At 37.8% G+C, this 21,026-nt stretch overlaps 1 protein-coding gene across 1 annotated transcript in view; it reads left to right on the plus strand.

Annotated features, from left to right (window-relative positions):
• Positions 1-21,026, plus strand: part of erfl3 (Ets2 repressor factor like 3) — a 47,763-nt gene that overhangs the window by 19,989 nt on the left and 6,748 nt on the right. Inside the window, exon 2 of the mRNA XM_077720974.1 lies at positions 6,908-7,142. Within this exon, the coding sequence (XP_077577100.1) occupies positions 6,908-7,142 (235 nt within the window). The remainder of the gene's footprint in view (positions 1-6,907; positions 7,143-21,026) is intronic.

Here is a 21,026-nt window from a genome sequence, read left to right on the forward strand (position 1 = left end):
TAAGTGCATGCTTCAAAACAGGTGCTTAAATATTCACGGATTTTTACCGGGCTTGTCACTGATTAGGCCAGTCATGGGAAAACTACGGCCCGCGGGCCACATAAGGCCCGTTAGGCTTTTTAATCCGGCCCGCTGACGTTGTCCAAATGTTTTTTTTTTTTCCCCCCAAGATTGCAGTAGCTCTGTCCACTCTTATTTGTATTGCATGTTCTACAGCCCCTCTATCTTTTTTAAATTACATTTTAATATTTCTTAATACATTCCTTTTTACTTGACTTTGTACTTTATACTTTTTACTTTAATGATGAGTCATGAGTATGTTAACACTTTAGTCCTTTTTTTCTGTTTATGTTTCATATGTACTATTAACGGATGCACTTTTTTATATGTATCGTATCTTGTTCTGACCCGACCCGTCTGTCAAATTTTTAAAGTTAATGTGGTCCCCGGGCCGAAAAGTTTGCCCACCCCTGGATTAGGCCCATATTTGGTATACACAGCATGCATAAAGACACAGTATATGGAAGGATTTGTGATCTTTAGGATTTTCCTCCACCCCACATGACATAATAAACCGTGAATGCCAAGTTATCAGTATATGTGTACCCCACCTTTTCAGCAGAACAACACACAAAATATATTGAAATACTCTCCCATTGCCTCAGGATAATCCCTTTAGATCTCATGTAGGGAGATCTGAGAGTATTTTAGTTGATTTTTGATCAAAAGTGAGGAAGCATGTCCAAATTTGGCATGGGTGTTGGCATGTGTGCACTGCGCTTTAGGTTTTTTTTTTTGCTTTCAAAGTGAACTTGGCACAATTTTAAACAAGCTCAACTAATGGCTCTTTGAACTGTCATTCCCATTCGGACACAAGGGCTTTATGTTCGGGAAGACACGATCCTTTTTTTGGCTCATTTTTCTCTGCCCTTTAATTCTGGTTGGCTGGAAGTGTCACTGTCCAGCGAACGACCACATCTTACATCGAAGCCCTCTTAAATCTTTCCTTCTTCTTTCCCTCGTTTCTGTCCATCCTTGCTGTGTTCTCCCTCCTGCTCATCCTCCTTTGAACAATAACGCCACTGTGTGTATGTGTGTGTGTGCATGTGGCTATTCTCGGCCTTTCCAAGGCCACAAAGACCTCACTTCTCTCTGAGACACTCTCTTCTGTGGCTATATGGCGGCTTATAAAAGCCTATAGACAACCTCTAGGAATGGCAAAGCTGCCTTCTCAGCTTCTGTTGTTACTGCATGATATGTTTAACCCTAACCACTCTCCTTTTTCTGAATTATTTAAAACGAAAGACAGTGTATATATACTGTATATCATTTCAAAACAACAATTTTCCCAGAATATCAAAGATCCGCCTAGAATAAAAAGTATTTTGAAGTACTTTTCGTCTGTGTGCGAAATTTTCCTTGAAAATGCCATTTCCATTTGTTCTCAGTGGTGATAAATAAAAAGTCACTTGGTCAAATCTGTTGGAATCCTGACACATTACATCATTCTATGATTTAAAGTCAAGTTTATCGGAGTTAATTAATTTGACTTGAATAACTTTTTTAATAGAAGAAAAAATGTGTTTTTCCTGCCGATCTTTCCAAATGAAAACCTAACGATTATACCCCAATATACGTTCCTTAATCTGTATGGCTGCATTTTGTCCTTCTCTATTTCGGTAACACTCCATAGTCTTTCTCCTTATTTTACCAGTTTGATGTATTTTTAATGCATTCTATGGTCCAGCCACTTTGGGATTCATACATAAGGGCTCTGATTATCTCAACACAGCGAACGCTTCCCTCAACTTCGTCCTTTTGATCGTCTCGTCGTCTCTTCCATCTCCCGTTTCCTCGACTCAACCCAGCTGGAAGCTTCGGGCCCTTTTTTTTTTTCTCATCAGAATGTGTTGACTCGTATTAGAATAGACTACTACTGTCTGGCTGGCCTTTTAATGCTTTTACCGACTCCCTGAACCCTCAGTGACCTCATGCTTCTTCATCCGTGATAGTTAAACAGAAACTTTGCTGTTATTTTGTCATAGGCCTGGCAGTTGATTTGCCGCAGAGAATCTCACGTCCTTTCTCACGCCGACTTTCTACCAGTCGCTTTATCCCCCCCCCCCCTCCCCCCCCCTTATTCCCGACAGCATTTTGGCCCACACAGACTTGGTAGTTCACTTCTGAATCTGTGTATTCCGGGCAGCCCTTTTCCCCTTTTTCTTTGAGCTACTTGCTAAGAGGTTTTATGTATATAACACCATTCTGTCACAAGGCTATTCAAAGTGCTCACAAAGCACACCAAGATGCAACTAGTAGGTATTTTTAGGTCAAAATACATAAACCTGATACTGACTATTATAGGATCTCAACTTTTCTATAAAATTGCACCTCCTTGTTTCTAAATTTTTCTTAATTTGATTATTCGATTTTTACAGTAATTTAGGCACTTTAACCAAGATGTTGAATTCTAGCTACCAATAATTAGTGATGTTCCAATCCAATACTCAGTATGGGTTTTTGAAGCATTGTTTTTTTTGTGTAGTTACTTGTTTTAGACACAATGATTGGTCAACCAGTGACCCATTAGAGTGGCCTTTTTGGAGTTTCAGCATTTTCAGTTTTGCCAACTCTAGTGCGTTGTGCTTTGCCCACAGATAAAGTCTTTTGTTAAATTGAGGTATTGTATTATTTAGACAAAATCTACTTATTGTGTTTTTAAAGGATGTCCGACCTGGAAGAAGCCGAAATCTCCATTAAATGGTTGCTTAGGTGAATTTCCATTTATCATCTCGGATTTTAGAGACATTTTCTAGTGTGATGACAAAATGATTTCATAAAATTCTACCCTTGCTTATTGAAGTTTAGTTTGAGTGTTGTCTTCATTTGCTTAACTTTACCTTGGCTGTAAGAAGAGTGTGTTTTTTATTCCTATATTTACACTCTCAACAGTTAATAATGTTAATTAGAAACATTGCCTGTACAGTGTGTATTGGTTTTATGAGAGGGCCAGTTTTGGATTATAGATTGTATCAGACAAAAACAGCAACAAAAACAAGCAGGCAGATTCGAATTTCCGCATGTAATGTGAGACATCGAGTGTTTAGTGATCTTTTTGACTTTGGAGTAGCGGTCGGTGACCGTGGCAAACAAATTGCGTTTGGAGTCCCTTTTTTGGCCTTCTCTTCACTAGATCATCAAAAAAAGATGTCAGATTAGTTTTAATTGTTTTCAAACAAAACTGCGCCTATGAGTATAGAGGAAGATGAGGCGAGAAATGGTGACCTAACCTCTACCATTTTCTCTTTTGACCTCTACTCTCCCTCTTTCAGGCTCCTTTCCTCTCGCATCATTCCCAGAGGGCGATACCAGATAGCCATTACGGTATACACCCACAATCTGCATCAATAATGTAGAGGTTTTTGTGGAGCCCTGACGAAAGGGGTGCGTCTAATCTCTGCCATGGGACATTAGAGAGAGTGCAATAGCAATCGTGAGGGGCAGGTGGTAGAAAGTGATGCGAAAGGGGGGCTGGATGGAGTTGGCGGGGGGGGGGGGGGGGGTGACGTCTCGTGAAAGGGAAGACGAGATGGGGCGAGTGGCACCACGGGCGGAGTATAGAGAAAAGAAAAGTAGTGGGACAGGCAACAAGGGGGAGGGACATGAGGCCAAACGAGCGGGAAGAGAGCGAGACAATGGTCCGGGTGGGAGAGAACTGAGGGGGGAGGTTGGGGGGAAGAAAAAGGAGAGAGTGAGGGGGATTAAGGGAGTGATGAGATCATAGCTCGTCTGCTAGTCTGTTGTCATCCAGGTCAGATTGCTTTATCCCCCCCGCTCTCCCCCATGATCATCATCTTTTCCCATCCTTTGCCCCCCTCTTCTCCTGGAGTGCGGATGCCTCTCTTCCTCAGTGTGAGCCTCTCTTCCAAGTTTCAATCTATGGGGGTGTTGCGTAAGAAGAAAAAAAAAAGCATTAAATGAATCTATATTTGATATCAACTTGGGAGCCTGCCTTGCAGTTTTCTTACCTGTTTTTTTTGTAGAGAGAGAAATGAATGAAAGGTGGTTTAATGACTGCTAAAGATGAGTTGATATGGCAACCAAACATCTTCCCCCAAGGCTGGGCTTAGTAGATGTGAACAGGAATAAAATGATGGCGGTATTGTGCTTGAATGTAAACCAAAGGCTTTTACCGTCAAACTCTTTATTTCCCAATTGACAGCAGGTTGGCACTTAGTAGCTACTGTGGTAGTCTATATTTTTAGTCACATTTCATTCTTTTCAAACAACTGTTGCATGACACCAGAATATTCAAATCACATAGAATGTGCAAAACCATTTCCAGCTCAGGAATGTTTTTTTTCTTCCCCCGCCCCCTAAACGATTCTGATGACTTTCAACTATTTCTCCAATTATACTGTCTAGTATTTTAGAGGAAAAAAAACACAAATTATAGCACCCGTGGAAAGTCTGTCCCATGATCCTAGTTGAAATTGGTTCCAATGAAGTACACACTGTTCAAAATGCATATGTTTAGAACATATCTTTATATTTTGGTCTGACCAGTCAGTTATAAACCCTTTAAAGGTGTTCTAAATTTGAGGTTTATATTTTACAGGGGTCCAGTGGTTCACCACTAATCGGTTTCAGCTCAGCATCCTACAAGAACTTAAAAAAAAACAATAATTAGAAGTTACCAAAATAACAGTAAACTCTACTAGACTCCTTAGTTTGGACATATTTTCATCCCTTCAATAGAAGAGAATTACAAAAGTGCTAAATGTACCATGAGCTATGCGAGTGCAGTAAATATTACTTGCAAAAACACTTTAGGGTGGTAAATCACACTCAATCACTGTAAATGAAATGGAGAGAGATCACATTTTCTTAAGCAAAGTGCTTCCATTTGTCCCGTTCTTAACTTTCAATCACTTAAATGTTCACCAAGCACCCACTGTATTTGTTTTCCACCACTTGTGTGTTACCGCATTGCGACCTACAAGCTTGGCCATTGACCGCATCATTGGCCTCCCACAAGCCTCTCATTCTCCAACGCTATTAAAATCCCGTCTGGAATTTTTTGAGATGGAAAATGTGTAGGCATCTCACACATTGCTCGAGTGTTATTTGGATGGTCCGAATCGTGCCATAGAATCCTGAGTAGGTGGTAACAGCGAGTGAGTCACGTTTGCGCTTCACAATCACACCCCCTGTGCAGCCTGTTGTCAATAACATAAGCAAAAGAAAGCTTAGAAAGTGCACTCTTCTGTTACCGTTACATAAGAGCAGCAGAAAAAGAAAAAAATGAGTGTGCAGATTCATAACAGTCTGGCAGATGTGCCGCCGACATGATTGGGTTACGCAACCTACCAAATGGTTCTGGGCAGGTTAGCATGGCGCAGATTATCCGAGTGATCTATCTCGCCTCAGGCTGTCACCCACTAAATCCATTCACATCCATAATCTGATGTTTTGGACCTGTTTGCCTTACAGTAGTTCCCAACTTCATTTCCTGTGCCGCTCTAACATGAATGTGGTTAGGCAACAACCACGCCCACAGTCTCACTGTGTGTGTTTTGTTTATGCTACACAGCAGGTGTATCGAAATGAGAGATGACTGGATGGTTTTTCCTCTGCTTTTAGGAAAGAGTGAGCGCACTAAAAGGAAAGAAGTGAAGGAGGCCAAGTACCCAGCAATGGCTACTAACACAGTTTTGAGCACAGTAGTTTCAGTGTTGTTTCCTTTGAGGAAGTCACAGTAGTGAGGCTTCGTTTAAAATATAGGAATGTGGTCGAAACCAAGACCCAAGTTGGTCTTCCCAAGACAATCACTGCAGGGGCAGGGAACCTATGGCTCGGGAGCCACATGTGGCTCTTTCCAAGGGTGCATATGGCTCTCCACTAACCTGTGTGGTAAAATATGGAAACTGGGACACTACTTCTACCACTTCTTCAATCATAATTTGTTTTTTATTACTCTTCTGCGTGTATGATTTCCATGATACTGATTTATTAGCAACAGCATAACATTGTTGTCAAAAGAAGACTTTTTGTACTTAAAAAGTGGTGAAATCACCAAAAAAATCACACATTTTCATGTATTTTTACCATTCAAATCTGAGAATGGCTCTCAAGAAATAACATTAGAAAATATGAAATTGTTTATGGCTCTATCTGTCAAAAAGGTTCAGAAAGTAAACAGATGGTGTTTAGGGACGTCTCTGATACAATCATGTTATCACAAATCAGGCTCGATCACCTAATTTTCGGAGGATCGGATTTTGAAAAGTTATTTGTTTACATTTTTTTATATAAACATCGGAAAGACACTACTACGCCTCTGAGTTTAAGTGCGTAGTCGTTGTGTTGAAGTGTGAATTTGACCATTTGTATTCTTTGGAGACATTGTTGAGTAAAAAGATCTTGAATAATTCGGGTTAAATGAACTAATCTGTGGCTATTTTCTGTTATCTAAGAGGTTGGATTAGATCTAATTCTGTTGAGCTATTCAGAACCATACTGTAAAATTGGATACGTGTCTAGGATTTCCCCCATAATCAAAGCCAAAGAGAAGTTTCTAGAGAGCCAGCTATCAGTGTGGGGAAGTAGAGGGAAAGGTTAGTGAGCAGACATCCACGGTGGATGTGAAATATGAATGAGGCCACTCCACTGCGAGCTTGACTAAGCTGCACTCTTATGTGTGATCTATACTTGGCTAGACACTCCTAATCCTCTTTCCTCTTGTAGACTCCACTCACCTGAAACAGCTACAAACTGCTGACTCTTATCAGGCCTAACTTCAAACAAGTCTGGACTCCTTGACCCTAATGCATCCCCCCCACTTGTTGTTCGAGATACCACTGCATAATTTTGTTATTCACGATTCCTTTCCTTTTTCTCAACACAGGTTTCGCCTTTCCCGACTGGGCCTACAAGCCCGAGTCAAGTCCGGGATCGCGGCAGATCCAACTATGGCACTTCATCCTGGAATTGCTGAGAAAAGAAGAGTACCATGACGTTATTGCATGGCAGGGGGACTACGGCGAGTTTGTCATCAAGGATCCAGATGAGGTGGCTCGGCTTTGGGGGGCCAGAAAGTGTAAACCTCAAATGAACTACGACAAACTGAGCAGGGCACTGAGGTATGTTTTATCTCCAAGTTCAATTCTATTCCAGTTTTCTCCTTGTCGATGGTTTTACGTATTTTCACCGCCTATATTCAATTTCAAGTCTTAAGTTGAAAAATGCACAATTGTGGAGGTGTCAAGTGTGGGTGGGAACTTCAAAACAGCAAAATATCTGCATTGGGTTCAGACCATTAAGTAGCAAAAATCTGATTCTGCCCACTCCGAACAACTTCTGATTCACATAACATAAAACTAATTAATATAAGGACTTTAACTTTGTAATTTTACAACTTTTGTCCTAATATACCTAGAATAGCCATCACGATTGGTATGATGGGCCAGAAAATTATTCTAATACTCTCTACACTAAAACTATTAAAGAAACTTGCACTTGTTTATACTTGGTGCGCAATTAGGACTTCACCTGTTGTTATGGTAGGAGTTATTATTATTGTCAAACACTAAAAAAATCCATGAGAGACTTTGGCGAATTTTCCATCCCATAGCAGTAAGCTGACTGGAAGCATTTCATTTCAACCCCATGCAAGTGCAGCTTTTTACTCTTTGGCACTTTTTCAGCCAGACATTCCATTAGTCATGTCAGTTTAAATCCAAATAGCAATGACACAACCCTGGCCACGTGCCTCCACACACTCTATTGACCTGTACCAGTTCAGTGTCCCTCGTGCCAAGTAAAATTCTCCACTGTTGGCCCAGTCACACCTCAACACCTTTTTGTTGTACTTTTAAATTTCCGACCATAGACACAACGCCTGTACTGTTAGCATCTTACAAATGTGGGTTCTTTATGACGTAGCATCACACTAGGCTTTTGGCTGAGTAGTTTTTCCATGTATCATGGTCAGGTGAGATATCAAAACAGTACTGTTGGATATCGAAAGCAGATTGATTGTGTGATACGCAGCATAAAATGACAAAAACAAACCCAGACATGAACACATTTGTGGTCCATTGCCCTGGATTACAGTCCTGTTCTGCCAAATCTGCCTTTAAATCTCATTTTGAACAACAAATGTCTGCTAATGGTGGCCCAGTGGAACGAGTGGTTACTCCGTTGGCCTCACAGCTGGGTCCTGGGTTCAAATCCAGGTCGGTCTACCTGTGTGGAGTTTGCCCCCACATTCCAAAACCATACATGGTGGGCTGATTGGACACTCTAAATGGCCCGGAGTCAGCTGGGATAGGCTCCAGCACCCCCCGCGACCCTAATGAGGATAAAGCAGTTCAGAAAATGAGATGAGATGGGTAAAATGAGATTGATTTTACAAAAAAAACCCATACTTTTTGAGAAATGTTTTTCCCGTACAAAAGTTTTATGGCTTACACAATTGGAAATGATTAAAAAAAGTATAAAATATGGAAAAAATTTAGAAGTTGACAGGTATGTGACATTATTGTGCTATTCTTTTGCCATTGCTGGCCTTCTAATGAAGGTCTGGTCTTGAATTGCCATTGGAAAAGGTAACAAGTCTAGTATTCATCACCTCCCCCATTAAAATAGGTTACATAAAGATTTTAAGATCAGGTATATTAATGTTACCAATCAATTAGTTTAGGTCCAAATTAAGACTATAAAACCCTTAAAGAATACTTCACACGCACACTAATCGAATCAAATTTAAAGGAATGACCTGCCTTTTTTGTATTGTGTGCCTATTTACCTTCGAGATTAAGATCTATGCAAAGGCAGGCAAGGAATGTGAGTTGGGAAACTCAGGGTCATGTTGATTATTTATAGCTTGTCCAACCTCTCTAACTGTGACAGATTTGAAGCTTAAGCAGCAGTAAGTGCTTAAATATAGCGAGTCTTAGTGTCTATCTCTACGCCGTCCTCCATTCTTGTTTGGTCCGCTGCGAATAAATGCAGCAAAGTCACCTTTAAACTACAAGGGCGGGCAAGCACGCACCATGTGGCCACCTGACGTGACACTAGATCGGTCCTCGGAGACACGGTGCCGAGATGCACATCAATAGTAATGTGGCGGCGGGATTAGCGGCACTAAAGATTAATGAAGTCATAAAGAGCGGCGTGCGTACGCCTGCTTGTTAACAGGACTGCGCGCTGTCAGAAGCCAAGCCAGCTTGTGTCCTTCATGTGGAGAAAACCTGGAGTTGGCTAATAGCATCTGGCAATTAGCGTTCACACACATGCCCACCTACTCAAAAATGGGTTTGAAGTGTGCCTTTTCATCTTTGCCATTATTATTGACACCTTCGTTATTATTCTACTCCTGCCTGTTAAACACATGGCAAATTTCTATGCTTTTTTTCTTCTCCTTTCTGGTTTTAATTTTGATTAATTGCTGTTTGGTGTGGCACCTGGATAAAGGGGTGAGAACGTTTTAGTCTTAGTTTTCCAGGTTTTACTTTTTGTGTGGAGTTTTGAGTTTGGTTGCATGTGCTTTCATTTGTTTTTGCAGAGGACTACAGCTAAAAGAAGTATTTGTAGAATAGATATAAAAAGGGGATTTAAGAATACTTCCCATGAGAATGACGTTAGTTGGTATCAAATGCCATACTTTCCGGACTATAAATCCCTCTTTCTTTCATAGTGTGGCTGAGGCTACAACTCATGTTTGGGGTTTAAAAAAAAAAATAAAAAAAAAATTGCGTTCGCATATTCCGTAAGAATTTGCAAAATCGTGAAATTTCGCTGTTAAAAACAATGCTTTTTCACATGGCCCAATATTAAAATATCACCAATATATTGGTCAACTCTACTATATTTTTTACACAACATGACTATCACATGATCATTTCTCCTCAATTATGTCCAATGAGAAAATTATGGGATGCAAGTTGACATATTCCGAGACTTTTTAAATATAATTTTTATTGCTACCATATCTGTTTACACCTGGGCACCTGGATTTCTTTTCATTTCCGTTGTCTATTTTTTAGCTGGTGCGACTTATATTCTGGAAAAACTCCAGTACTCCTCAAAGTTGTATACTGATAAAATATCTGAACCTTCCAATGGCTTCCTCCAATCACATAATGTAGAGCACAACTTAATGGTTTGACTAGTAGCCCCCATCTCGCCAGGAATCACATGGGTCCTCCCATCTTACGGTCAGCAATGGTGTATGGGTTGCCTACATGGTGGTCAGAGGTCAGAGGGGGCTGCCGCACACAGCTGGAAAAGATTAACAAGCCAACACGTGTGCACATTCACATACACAAGCGTGCCATTGTACCGAGACCCTCCGGCTTGCACGCATGTTTGGTGTGTTTGCTTCATTTCCAAATGTAATTGAAGAGTGGTGGACCACCACCACTGACAAATAATGTTCCCTAGAAATTCAGCGGCAATGCTAAAAAAAGTGAAAATGTGGAAAGTTCATTTGAATTGAGTGGAGCCTTCAAAGTTGATGGCAACATAAAGCAGGATTTAAATGTTTCCAATCTTAAACATAAGCTAACCCCTGTCTGTACATTAAAAAGAAGTTCAGGTAAGTTTAGTCGCTTTTTGATGAACGTTTAAAGAGCACAGAATATAAAAATGGTCATGAAAGTTAGAAAGTATCTTTACGTTTTCAATACCACAGACAGTTCTTGTTGATTTTTTTTAAATTGAAAAAGTGATAACTCGGTCCAAAATACAAACTTTGTGATACTGGTAGTACTAGAAAAAAATGTGGTCTGTTCATTACGACATCTTTGATTTAAATGTGGCCATTTCAAGCTTAGAAGACAATTTTAATGTCGCGTAAGCACGATTACATGGCAATAATCCTTCATCTTTCATGCATAACATACCACAACAGTTGAAATGATTATGTGCAAAATAGACTGCATTGTGATGTTCTACTACTGATGACTTAAGATTGGAAATACTGTATAAAGTAAAACATGAGAGACTAATTTGCAACACCACAAGTTGTGATTGACCCGAGGCCCATTTTCGTCGAAAACTACTATTTAAACTTAAGTACTTTTCACCTTAGCATTTTTGCCAGTTGTACAATAACTTTCTGAAACGGATGCACACATTGATGTCACCCCAGTGACCACATCCATACTACAGACTTCAGGAAATGCATTCCGTGTTACTCATCCAGCCAGCTTGTAGGTCAAACGGCCTTCATGGCAGGAAAGTTCTGGCTTGCACTGTATGGCTTTGTGTTCAACGTGCACGCTCCTGTTTCCCATTGTGCGTCCCTGCGGTGCGTATTTGTGTACCCGTTGCGTGCGCCGCATTGTCCTGCTTGAATGAGGCTTTTATGTGCTCCACAAACAAACACGCCAAAGTACATATTCGCATTTGTCAGGCATGCGATCGCCATCCCCGGACCCTTATCCAAGACCGTGAATCCACCAGTACATTGCCCACGTGAAAGCTTGACTAATCACACCCCACGCCAAGCCCACATCACCGCACATGTGAGTTCTTTAGCAAAGATGGTAAGCAGTCATCATTGCTGACTCACAGGCAAGACGCTCACATGTTCGTCTATGAACACCTGTGTGCGCTCACGTGTTGACGGGCACAGGCAGAAATTAAGCGGGGCTCATAGGGAGTATTGTAATCCTGACTTCCTGTCACCGTCAGCGCCTATTTACAGCGCAACAATGGCCAAAGGCACAGGCTGTACACGCACTCGCCACCGGGTCGCATCCACAATGCTTTTTGTCTGTTTGTTTGTGGAGCTCGGCCATGGTGACCTCATATGTCTATCATGTGCTTGGCCAAAAAAAATATTGCTCTTCTGGAATAGCAATGGCCATATCGTTTCATTTTCCGTGTTTATTAGTGCTTATTCTCACAAAAGGGTGCTGGAGCATATCCTAGCCAACTATGGGTACCAGGCAGGGGGACACCCTGAATTGGTAGCCAGCCAATTGCAGAGCATAGGGGTGGGCAAACTTTTAGGCCCGGGGGCCAAATTGACTTTAAAAATGTGACAGATAAGCCGGATCAGCACAAGATACGATACACATAAAAAAGTGCATCCGTTAACAGTACATATGAAACATAAACCGAAAAAACGGACCAAAGTATTAACATACTCATCACTCATCATTAAAGTAAAAAGTATAAAGTACAAAGTAAAGTAAAAAGGAATGTATTAAGAAATATTAAAATGTAATTTAAAAAAGATAGAGGGCCTGCATAACATGAAAAACAAACAAGAGTGAACTGAGCTACCGCCACAGCGCCATATTGGGAAAAACTAAATAAATAAAATAAATAAATAAATAAACATTAGGACAACGTGGGCGGGCCGGATTAGAAAGCCTAATGGGCCATACGTGGCCCGCGAGCCATAGTTTGCCCAGGTCTGGCATAGGGAGACAGACAAAACATCACATATCAGCCATCACCCTTAAAATTGCCTTCAAGTCATTGAATTTTACAATTTCTCGTATAGGACGCCCCCTGATTCACTTTCTTGATGGCTGACGACCCCACGTTGTTCCCCTTGTTTCTCTTGGTGGCTTCTCCATGTAGACCTTTTCATTAACTGAGTGGCTCCAACAGTTTTGAGCAGTGAGTTAATTTGATAACCAATCCATTGTCCATTAATCCTGGAAGCTCTAATTTAAACATCCATATTCCTTTATTGACGCCGTTCTCCCTCCTTTGACGCTAATGTTTCGGAACGCAGCGGCTCTGTGTAATCACAGGCCTTAATCCACGGCCTGGAAACGCTCACCACTTGATGGAACACTTCTCCACTGTTTCAACCCCCAAGGCTTTACTGGCATTGATTGTTCAATCTGCTCATTGGGTTAAAAACAAAGCAGGATCATTTCTCAGATGGTATGTTCAGGTTGGTGAGGGGGTGTCGGGGCACCTGTAGATCTGGGTATAAGTATGCGGTGGGCAGCTAAACACAGGCACTCCAAAAATCTCTTTCTTCTCTTTTGAAGTGAGTTCAAATGCTCTTCAAAGAACGCTTGCCCCCATGATGGCGCAGGCATAGGAGGGGCACAGGAAGTGAGTGTTTGACCATGTGCTCTTTACGTGCCCCCAGGCCCCACAGCTTGAATTAACTTTTTGTTTTGCACAAGCTCGACCCAATCTGGCGAAATGGATACTTGGGAATCAGATGGGACGGCTAAGCGCTTTCCTTCAATATCAGTCAATGAGTTAAAAGTTGTTTAGAGTCAGCATTCTGTCAATTTGGGTTCCCTTGTCAAAGTTTGTTGACAGCAACGTAACTTGAGTGCAATAGGTCGTTCATAGGCAATTGCTTATATGGGTTTGTGGTCAAAAGGCACTCAAAATAGATCATCTTTAAAAAATTACACTTTTTCCCCCACTCAACGTCCATAATGTTCTCTTGTGGGTTTTCTCTGGGTACTGCACTTTCCTCCCGGATCCCCAAACACTCATGCTAGGCTGAATAATCACTCTAAATTGCTCTTAGGTATGACTCTGAGCGTGAATACTTGTGCCCTGTGATTGGCTGGCCACCTATTCACCAATCGCCTGGTGCCTGTAGTCAACTGGGATCGACTCCAGCACCCTACACAACCCTCTGATTGAATGAATGTTTGTCACATTTGATTTTATCTCACTGTTTACCTTGTCAGGAAGAACTTGCTTGAATTGAACATCCATCCAACTAGCATATGCGTACAAAACAAGTGCCTAATGTGAGGGGGCGAATGCGTAATTCCAGACACACAGTCCACCACCATCAGTGTAATGATAGCCATTAGGCACTGATTGGCTCACCTGCGTAGCCCGCAGGCTCAGTGGTTGGATTTAACTGGTGCCAGCTGAGCAACACATCGCGCGATAAAAGCACACCCGACACATGTTGCTCAAGCCAAGTGGACAGATGGTCAGACCACAGCGCCACATGAAGTTGGGTAGGTGTTGTTAGTCCAGACCAGACCAGACCAAACCAGACCATACCCATCTCCCACTTTCTCTTTGAATCAGTGCGTGGAGGTTATGCAAAAAAAGAGGATGCGTATCCTTGGAAGAAAAGCTAGGATGTTATATAAAGACACGGACAAAGGTTAATAAAAATGCAGCCTTGCACTGTAGGCAATCGGCAAAGGGAAGGAAAAGCTTGTGGTGGGAGGGTGAGAGAAAAATAACAGAATGGAGGTTACATAAACAAATAAAGATGGGCCGAATTATTAGTGGCTTTGCTTTGGCCGTTATATAAAGAGATGATTCCGTGCTGTAACATGAAAACTGGAGTCGTTTTAAATAGAAGACATTGGAAAGCCTTGGAAAGTGGAACACATAGAAAATTGTCGTCAAAATGTGCCAGTTTAGTTCATTCGCTGTTTCTCATTTACCTGTTGACTTATCAGTCTGTCATCAAAGCACGAGTAAAGTCAGCTTCATCACGCAACACCTTGTAATATTTTTTGAGGCGCTTATTAAAGCGTGTCTTGGATTACGAGGTGTGAAGCCGTCACCATCTCTGGTAACTTTAAAAGGAGAATGCGGCCATTAAACATTAGCGTCATCATGACTTGTGGGGAAAGATGAATTGTTGACAAACGCCTAAACCAAAGGGTGTCAAACGTGTATGATGTGGCCCACTAGGAGGTCCGTTCTGAGTCGCGAGATTGTACTGTAGGTACATATTTAAATACTTTCATTTTTTATGGCAAGGGCGCCGCAAAACTAGAACTTTGTGAGTTGTGTGATCAAGTGATGTCGTCAGTAGGATTTTGCGTGCATTTAGGCAGACAACTCCTGCTGTGTAGAAAATCCTCCATGTGTTGCGCTCTCAATTCACTTTGGCTTAGAATCAACAGTTCAAAACATAATGTGTGTGTTTTCTTTATCGTGTCGTTTCTCATTTGGGTAGGAGAGGTGTAGTTTTTCCTGAATAACATTGGGCAACAAGCCATGGTTTTTCTATTGTATAGCAACAGGTTGTCGGCGCAAAGCGGAAATGAGCAGTGTTTTATATGCTAAGGCACACAGTATGTAAAAATGTCTTTGTTTAGTTTGATAGTTTACTTTTCATTTTCCGAGCTGCTCATCGTCACGGGGGGCTGAGTCTAGTCCAGCCAACAACGATAAGTAATCGGGGTAAGCCCTGAAAAGAAAAAATACATCTTGAATTGGATTGGATTTACTTTATTCATCCCGTTTCTTGGAGATTTCTTTGTCACAGTAGCAAGAGGGTGAGGATGCAGAAATAGGAAAGGCATTTTACACATAAATAGATAGGTAATAAGTAAGTTAATAAATAAATACATGAATTAATATATAAATAAATAACCGCATTTCTGAAATATATATATATATATATTTTTTTCTTCTTCTGATATATATATATATATATATATATATATATATATATATATATATATATATATATATATATATATATATATATATATATATATATATATATATATATATATATATATATATATATACACATGCATATATATATATACATATACATGCATATATATATATATATATATATATATATATATATATATATATATATATATATATATATATATATATATATATATATATATATATATATATATATATATATATATATATACACATACATATATACATACACATACATACACACACACAGTCATAGAAAAAAGCCTTACTATACTATGTCGTTTTTGAAGAGAAAAAGCCTTACTATACTATGTCGTTTTTTTTAAGAAAAAAGCCTTACTATACTATGTCGTTTTTGAAGAGAAAAAGCCTTACTATACTATGTCGTTTTTTTTAAGAAAAAAGCCTTACTATACTATGTCGTTTTTTTAAGAGAAAAAGCCTTACTATACTATGTCGTTTTTTTTAGGAAAAAAGTCTTACTATACTATGTCGTTTTTTTTAAGAAAAAAACCTTACTATACTATGTCGTTTTTGAAGAGAAAAAACCTTACTATACTATGTCGTTTTTGAAGAGAAAAAGCCTTACTATACTATGTCGTTTTTTTTAAGAAAAAAGCCTTACTATACTATGTCGTTTTTGAAGAGAAAAAGCCTTACTATACTATGTCGTTTTTTTTAAGAAAAAAGCCTTACTATACTATGTCGTTTTTGAAGAGAAAAAGCCTTACTATACTATGTCGTTTTTTTTTAAGAAAAAAGCCTTACTATACTATGTCGTTTTTTTAAGAGAAAAAGCCTTACTATACTATGTCGTTTTTTTTAGGAAAAAAGTCTTACTATACTATGTCGTTTTTTTTAAGAAAAAAACCTTACTATACTATGTCGTTTTTGAAGAGAAAAAGCCTTACTATACTATGTCGTTTTTTTTAAGAAAAAAGCCTTACTATACTATGTCGTTTTTGAAGAGAAAAAGCCTTACTATACTATGTCGTTTTTTTTAAGAAAAAAGCCTTACTATACTATGTCGTTTTTTAAGAGAAAAAGCCTTACTATACTATGTCGTTTTTGAAGAGAAAAAGCCTTACTATACTATGTCGTTTTTTTAAGGAAAAAAGCCTTACTATACTATGTCGTTTATTTTTAGAAAAAAAGCCTTACTATACTATGTCGTTTTTGAAGAGAAAAAGCCTTACTATACTTTGTCTTTTTTTTTGAGAAAAAAGCCTTACTATACTATGTCGTTTTTTAAAGAAAAAAGCCTTACTATACTATGTCGTTTTTTAAAGAAAAAAGCCTTACTATACTATGTCGTTTTTTAAAGAAAAAAGCCTTACTATACTATGTCGTTTTTATAAGAAATAAGCCTTACTATACTATGTCGTTTTTGAAGAGAAAAAGCCTTACTATACTATGTCGTTTTTTTTTTTTAGAAAAAAGCCTTACTATACTATGTCGTTTTTTTAAAGAAAAAAGCCTTACTTAACTATGTCGTTTTTTTTAAGAAAAAAGCCTTACTATCCTATGTCGTTTTTGAAAAGAAAAAGCCTTACTATACTATGTCGTTTTTTTAAGAAAAAAGCCTTACTATACTATGTCGTTTTTGAAGAGAAAAAGCCTTACTATACTATGTCGTTTTTTTTAAGAAAAAAGCCTTACTTTACTATGTCGTTTTTGAAGAGAAAAAGCCTTACTATACTATGTCGTTTTTTAAAGAAAAAAGCCTTACTATACTATGTCGTTTTTATAAGAAATAAGCCTTACTATACTATGTCGTTTTTATAAGAAATAAGCCTTACTATACAATGTCGTTTTTGAAGAGAAAAAGCCTTACTATACTATGTCGTTTTTTTTTTTTTTTAGAAAAAGCCTTACTATACTATGTCGTTTTTGAAGAGAAAAAGCCTTACTATACTATGTCGTTTTTGAAGAGAAAAAGCCTTACTATACTATGTCGTTTTTTTAAAGAAAAAAAGCCTTACTATACTGTGTCGTTTTTTTAAAGAAAAAAGCCTTACTTAACTATGTCGTTTTTTTAAAGAAAAAAGCCTTACTATACTATGTCGTTTTTGAAAAGAAAAAGCCTTACTATACTATGTCGTTTTTTTAAGAAAAAAGCCTTACTTAACTATGTCGTTTTTGAAGAGAAAAAAGCCTTACTATACTATGTCGTTTTTGAAGAGAAAAAGCCTTACTATACTATGTTGTTTTTTTAAGAAAAAAGCCTTACTATACTATGTCGTTTTTTTTTTTAAAAAAGCCTTACTATACTATGTCGTTTTTGAAGAGAAAAAGCCTTACTATACTATGTCGTTTTTTTAAGAAAAAAGCCTTACTATACTATGTCGTTTTTTTAAGAAAAAAGCCTTACTATACTATGTCGTTTTTTTAAGAAAAAAGCCTTACTATACTATGTCGTTTTTAAGCCAAAAAGCCTTACTATACTATGTCGTTTTTTTAAGCCAAAAAGCCTTACTATACTATGTCGTTTTTTAAAGAAAAAAGCCTTACTATACTATGTCGTTTTTTTAAAGAAAAAAGCCATACTATACTATGTCGTTTTTTTTAAAGAAAAAAGCCTTACTTTACTATGTCGTTTTTTTAAAGAAAAAAGCCTTACTATACTATGTCGTTTTTAAGCCAAAAAGCCTTACTATACTATGTCGTTTTTTTAAGCCAAAAAGCCTTACTATACTATGTCGTTTTTTAAAGAAAAAAGCCTTACTATACTATGTCGTTTTTTTAAAGAAAAAAGCCATACTATACTATGTCGTTTTTTTAAAGAAAAAAGCCTTACTATACTATGTCGTTTTTTTAAAGAAAAAAGCCTTACTATACTATGTCGTTTTTTAAAGAAAAAAGCCTTACTATACTATGTCGTTTTTTTAAGAAAAAAGCCTTACTATACTATGTCGTTTTTTTAAGAAAAAAGCCTTACTATACTATGTCGTTTTTTTTAAGAAAAAAGCCTTACTATACTATGTCGTTTTTTTAAGAAAAAAGCCTTACTATACTATGTCGTTTTTTTTAAGAAAAAAGCCTTACTATACTATGTCGTTTTTTTTAAGCCAAAAAGCCTTACTATACTATGTCGTTTTTTTAAGCCAAAAAGCCTTACTATACTATGTCGTTTTTTTTAAGAAAAAAGCCTTACTATACTATGTCGTTTTTTTTTAAGAAAAAAGCCTTACTATACTATGTCGTTTTTTTTAAGAAAAAAGCCTTACTATACTATGTCGTTTTTTTAAGAAAAAAGCCTTACTATACTATGTCGTTTTTTTAAGAAAAAAGCCTTACTATACTATGTCGTTTTTTTAAGCCAAAAAGCCTTACTATACTATGTCGTTTTTTTAAGCCAAAAAGCCTTACTATACTATGTCGTTTTTTTTTTTTTAAAAAGCCTTACTATACTATGTCGTCTTTGAAGAGAAAAAGCCTTACTATACTATGTCGTTTTTTTTTTTTAGAAAAAAAAGCCTTACTATACTATGTCGTTTTTGTAGCCAAAAAGCCTTACTATACTATGTCGTTTTTGAAGCCAAAAAGCCTTACTATACTATGTCGTTTTTGAAGCCAAAAAGCCTTACTATACTATGTCGTTTTTTAAGCCAAAATTTTATCCCATTCATTTACCTGAATAATATTGGGAAAATCTTTGCTGGCACTGAGATTTGAACCAACAACCACAGATGTGAGAAACTGATGACTTAACCACTGGGCCACCACCTTGTGAGAGAAAGCAGTAGTACTTTTTCTTTTATCTCATTCATTTACCTGAATAATATTGGGAAAATCTTTGCTGGCACTGGGATTTGAACCAACAACCACAGACGTGGGAAACTGATGACTTAACCACTGGGCCACCACCTTGTGAGAGAAAGCAGTCGTACTTATACTTTTATCTCATTCATTTACCTGAATAATATTGGGAAAATCTTTGCTGGCACTGGGATTTGAACCAACAACCGCAGACATGGGAAACTGATGACTTAACCACTGGGCCACCACCTTGTGAGAGAAAGCAGTAGTACTTTTTCTTTTATCTTATTCATTTACCTGAATAATATTGGGAAAATCTTTGCTGGCACTGGGATTTGAACCAACAACCACAGACGTGGGTAACTGATGACTTAACCACTGGGCCACCACCTTGGGAGGGAAAGCAGTAGTACTTATACCTTTATCCCATTCATTTACCTGAATAATATTGGGAAAATCTTTGCTGGCAGTGGGATTTGAACCAACAACCACAGATGTGGGAGACAGATGACTTAACCACTGGGCCACCACCTTGTCAGAGAATTCAGTAGTACTTATACTTTTATCCCATTCATTTACCTGAATAATATTGGGAAAATCTTTGCTGGCAGTGGGATTTGAACCATCAACCACAGATGTGGGAGACAGATGACTTAACCACTGGGCCACCACCTTGTCAGAGAATGCAGTAGTACTTATACTTTTATCCCATTCATTTACCTGAATAATATTGGGAAAATCTTTGCTGGCAGTGGGATTTGAACCAACAACCACAGATGTGGGAGACTGATGACTTAACCACTGGACCACAATCTTGTCAGAGCAAGCAGTAGTACTTATACTTTTATCTCATTTATTTAGCCTTACTATACTATGTCGTTTTTGAAGAGAAAAAGCCTTACTATACCATGTCGTTTTTTTAAAGAAAAAAGCCTTAATATACTATGTCGTTTTTTAAAGAAATAAGCCATACTATACTATGTCGTTTTTTAAGAAAAAAGCCTTACTATACTATGTCGTTTTTTTAAAGAAAAAAGCCTTACTATACTATGTCGTTTTTGAAGAGAAAAAGCCTTACTATACTATGTCATTTTTTAAGAGAAAAAGCCTTACTATACTATGTCGTTTTTTTAAGAAAAAAGCCTTACTATACTATGTCGTTTTTTTAAGAAAAAAGCCTTACTATACTATGTTGTTTTTTAAAGAAAAAAGCCTTACTATACTATGTCGTTTTTTTAAAGAAAAAAGGCTTACTATACTATGTCGTTTTTTGAAGAAAAAAGCCTTACTATACTATGTCGTTTTTTAAAAGAAAAAAGCCTTACTATACTATGTCGTTTTTTTTAAGAAAAAAGGCTTACTATACTATGTCGTTTTTTTAAGAAAAAAGCCATACTATACTATGTCGTTTTTTTTAAAGAAAAAAGCCTTACTATACTATGTCGTTTTTTAAAGAAAAAAGCCTTACTATACTATGTCGTTTTTTAAAGAAAAAAGCCTTACTATACTATGTTGTTTTTGAAGAGAAAAGACCTTACTATACTATGTCATTTTTTAAGAAAAAAGCCTTACTATACTATGTCGTTTTTTTTAAGAAAAAAGCCTTACTATACTATGTCGTTTTTCTAAGAAAAAAGCCTTACTATACTTTGTCGTTTTTTAAAGAAAAAAGCCTTACTATACTATGTCGTTTTTAAAGAAAATAGCCTTACTATACTATGTCGTTTTTTAAAAGAAAAAAGCCTTACTATACTATGTCGTTTTTTGAAGAAAAAAGCCTTACTATACTATGGCGTTTTTTAAAAGAAAAAAGCCTTATTAAACTA

Source organism: Stigmatopora nigra, chromosome 7, assembly GCF_051989575.1.
Source record: "Stigmatopora nigra isolate UIUO_SnigA chromosome 7, RoL_Snig_1.1, whole genome shotgun sequence".
Lineage (NCBI taxonomy): Eukaryota > Metazoa > Chordata > Actinopteri > Syngnathiformes > Syngnathidae > Stigmatopora > Stigmatopora nigra.